Below are 4,097 nucleotides of genomic sequence, written 5' to 3' on the forward strand. Positions count from 1 at the left end.
GCAAATGTGTTTCCTGTTCCTATCGGAATCGACAGACAACTGGAAAGGGTCAACACGCCACGACTCCACCTGCGACCCATAAGAGTTCTCATTTATCATACGCAGGGTTCGGGGTCAAGCCTTTTACCTCCACTCCCTTTAATCAGCTCTATCTGGTGGACGGTGATCACTGACATTTTTCAGAAGACTGGGCTGTTCAGTGTTGGAAATTTGTCAAAGCTGACAGCAGCAAGTAACAGAGTCAATAGTTCTACAGATTATAAGTCATCTCAAAACCTTAGAGATAAAGCATCTGTCAGCCAGGCATTGTGGTCCACTCCTGTAATCCAAGGGACTCAGGAGGATGAGATAGAAGGATCACACATTGGAGGCCAGTCTCAGCAATAGTGAGATCCTGCCTTAAAAAAAAAAAAAAAAAGTGTAGCCAATTGTCTATTTAACAGAATTAAGCTTTGAAATGATATTTCTTAAAAGTTGGGACGTGAGTGGAAAAAACTGCTTCCAGAAATAATTTTTTTTAAACAAAAGTCTTCCTTGTCTGAAAACCCCTGGGCAACTACAATTTGAATTTCAACCACTTCCATTATTTCCTCAAATTTGCTGCAGTCCTCTGCCTTTCCTGTGGTTTGAGACTGGAAGTGGTGTTTTCTTTCATCTGAGAGTCCCTGGCAAAGCTGACAGCGACCTCTAGTGGACATTTTCTCAAAACCGCTTCACTCTTCCTTTTCCTCCAGGCCCAGCTGATGGCCCTGGTTTTGGGAAAACAGACACACACACACACACACACACACACCATGAACCAAAGATCCAGTGCCTGAAGGGCTCCTGGGCTCCTTGGCAGCTGCCACAGAAAAAAGAACAACACTTCACTCCTGGGTTACTCAAAGTGTGGCTCTCAGGTCACTAGCAAGGGCAACCCATCACTTGTGGAGTGTTCCAATACCCTAGGACCACAGCATCAGGACCTGCATGGTAGCAAAATCAGGTGGCTCCAATGCACATTAAGGTAACAACTCCCTACATGAAAACTGTTTATATTTGATGATATACACAGAAGATGGAGCATGACTTACCAAATTAATCTCCTTTTAGTAGAAATACCAAAATTCACTAAAGGGTTCTTGCCAGCTATTTCAATTCAAGTATTTAGAGACTAATCACATAATCTGGCCACGTGGCCTTTCCTCACACAACTTCCAAAACTCTAAAAATGTTGTAGAAATCCTGGCTCCATGGGGTGGTACTTTCCAATGTGTTACCACCAGATGATTAAGTAGGAAATGAGACCAGGGATGTATGGGATATCTCATCTCTTGGGCAGGGCCAAAAATTAAGATGTGGGTGAAAAGGCATTCTAGGGGAGACCCAGGACAGTGTATGGAACTTGGGGAGCCCTATATGCCACAAACAGCCCAGGAGTTAGACTTGAGGCCCAACTGGCAATGATGATCATGATCTCCAGCCTCCAAACCTCAGCTCACCTGTGGGTTGCGTGCTCAATCCCCGAGCCTCCATCTCCTCACCCGAGGAATGGAGTTAAGAATTAAATGAGATGCTACGTGTGAGGCACTTCGCCCAGTTTTCCTGGCACAAAATAGGGCTTGATAAACATCAGCTGAAAGCACCTCTACACAAAGATCTAGCACAGCTGTTCCTAACAGTACCTGAGTAGCATTCGACCAAAGGCCCCCGGGGGTTCCTTGTTCGCTCATCAATGCTACTGAGCCCTTAAAGCTGCTGTTCTGGGCACCCAGGAAACGAGAGGACAGAGTCCCTTAAATGGCCAAAAGTTAGTAAGGAAACTGACCTTGGAACAGGCACCAACACTGAGAAGCCAGATTAGGAACCAGGGAGAACCTAGGTGCTTAAGGGTCATGGAATCCTCGAATTTTAAAACAAACACCAAAATTTAGTACAATTGCACTGGGAAGCAGGGGAAGTCAGTCCTCCCGGAGCTAATACCAGAATCCAGAGAAGTTCAATGAAATCAGGAGTTTCTCGAACTTGGGGCGCTGTCTTGCTGATTTCCCCCAAGTGTGCTCGGTCTCTTGGCCAGGCCAGCCTCCCTAGGTCAAAAGGGACCCCAGGCGAGGGGGACCAGGGCATCCAGCACCGATTAGTGTGCCTCGGAGGCCACAGGTGATGAACAAGGAGCAGTCAACTGCTTCACAAGCATAAACCCAGGGTGCATCGGGTGACTTCTAAGGTCTTGGGCTGCACCTTCTTTCACTTGCTGGCTCTGGCTCGTTCATCATCCCATGTAAGCTACTTCCCACCATTTGCAGAGAGATCAGATTATGTCCCTTCTGAGCAACTACAAGAGAGGTCTGCCGTCACCAAATAATCCCCTTGTCCCCATCACAACCTGTGCGAGTTCCTCACGCACACCAGTCACCTGCTGGGGCCTGACGGTCCCGTCACCCCACTGTAACCCCACACGCCTGTCGCGTGATGAGCTCCAATGCATCCCGCAAGACCCAGTTTAAAGCGACTCCTCCATGAAGCCAACGCCAGAAGGCGTGAGTCGCTGCCGCCTCGGGGCCTCGTCTCAACGCCTGCCGGACAGCTAGGGCGTGGGCAGCACCGCACCGCCGTCCCCTCAGACCAAGGGGCAGCACGGACGGGCGGCGCGGGGTTCTCCCAGGTGAACGCGCAGCTCTGGCCGCAGCCAGGCCGCCGAGTCTCCCCGACCCCACGGGCCGGGAACCTATGCCCGCCTCTCCCGGGAAAGTCGGGGTGTGGAAACCCGCGGCCCCCCTGGGGAATGCACGGAGGACCCTGCGGGCGGCGGAGAACCAGCAGCCGGGGCGACTCGGGGAGGGCTGTCCACACTCGCAGAGACAGACGCCAGGAGACAGCCCCTCTCTGAAGCCCACACGCCACCTCTTCCTTACCACGGAAAGACGGCCATCTTCCTAGTCACATGACCGCTCTTCTGGGGCCGCCAGCCCTTTTTCTAGCATTCGGACGCCGCCACGCCCCTCTCTGGCCGCCATGATTGTGAGGGGCAGCTGTTTGCTCCGCCTCCCCAGGCTGCGCCTTCTGATGACGCCAGGATGAGGCGGGGCCGACGCAGCCGAGCGGAGCCCAAAGTTCGGGCTCTCTGCTGCCGCCATGATTGTGAAGGGCACAGGCACCAAGTAGAGCCCACGATGCTAAGACCAGATCGCGGCTCCTGCTGGCGCCACGATTATGAGGGGTAGAGATGGCTACGTGGAATCCAGGCTGCTTCTCTGTCAACGCCGTTGAAAGGGATAGCTGTCGCTCCAGAGGCCAGGGTGCGCGTTCCTCCAGCGCCATGATTACTCAGGGCATGAGCCGCAGACGCGGTGATCGAGAGGGGCGGGCCCCCGGATTTGGAGTGGCAGCTGGCTGCTCTACTGGGTCATGTCGCCAGCCCACTGTCGCCCTGACGGGGCGGGGCTCGTAGAACTAGGCGCGAACCACGGCTGCGGATTGCAGCAGAGTCCCCGCGGTCGGCCTGCACCCTCCTGGCGGCTGTCCGGTACTTGAGAAGCCGGCTCTTCAGCACCGCGACCAGGAGCCTCGGCGTTTGAGCGCTGCCGGGAGCCCAGCGACCGACCAACGAGGCAGGTTAGGGCCGCTCCGCCCCCCGGGCGAAGGGAACGACTAGCCCACGGCCACCTGGTCTGAACGACCACCATCATCACCTCTTTGGGGACACTGGTGAATTGCTGCAGCTAGGAAGGATCTGAACATCCCAAACCAGAGTAAAGAGGCCCGGGTTGACCCTGGCTGCGCCTGAGCCTCTTCCCATTAATTCTCAGCGTCTTCTGACAGCAAAGGTCCGAGGCCCCCACTCCGTCAGATAAATCGGCAGTGGAACCCGCCTCGGCTGGTCTGCGGCTCCTGAGCCCGCGTTTCGGCCTCTGCCAGGAGGCAGCCCCAGGGGAAGGTGGAGGGTGCTTCCTCTCTGCGACGAGCAGAGCTGGTCCCCTGGACTGCCACCTCACCTCCCCGGCCGTCCAGGCTGGGCCTTGGCATCTCTAATCACTCCCCTGGCGGGCTAGAAAATGGTCACATTCCATACTGTGATCAGATGCTTTTCTGTCGATAAGAAAACAGATCAAACTAGA

The 4,097-nt window shown here is 54.3% G+C and overlaps 1 protein-coding gene across 3 annotated transcripts in view; it reads right to left on the reverse strand.

Annotated features, from left to right (window-relative positions):
• The window catches only part of Vps35l (VPS35 endosomal protein sorting factor like), a 108,065-nt gene extending 105,023 nt beyond the window's left edge, over positions 1-3,042 (reverse strand). Inside the window, exon 1 of one of the 3 annotated variants that reach the window (XM_013357874.4) lies at positions 2,895-3,042. In XM_013357874.4, the coding sequence (XP_013213328.2) occupies positions 2,895-2,911 (17 nt within the window). In that variant the 5' untranslated portion in view covers positions 2,912-3,042. The remainder of the gene's footprint in view (positions 1-2,894) is intronic. The other 2 variants (XM_013357875.4, XM_040277385.2) reach the window with 2 other exon arrangements.
• Positions 3,043-4,097: the final 1,055 nt, after the last annotated feature.

This window comes from Ictidomys tridecemlineatus, chromosome 10 (assembly GCF_052094955.1).
Source record: "Ictidomys tridecemlineatus isolate mIctTri1 chromosome 10, mIctTri1.hap1, whole genome shotgun sequence".
In the NCBI taxonomy this organism is placed as follows: domain Eukaryota; kingdom Metazoa; phylum Chordata; class Mammalia; order Rodentia; family Sciuridae; genus Ictidomys; species Ictidomys tridecemlineatus.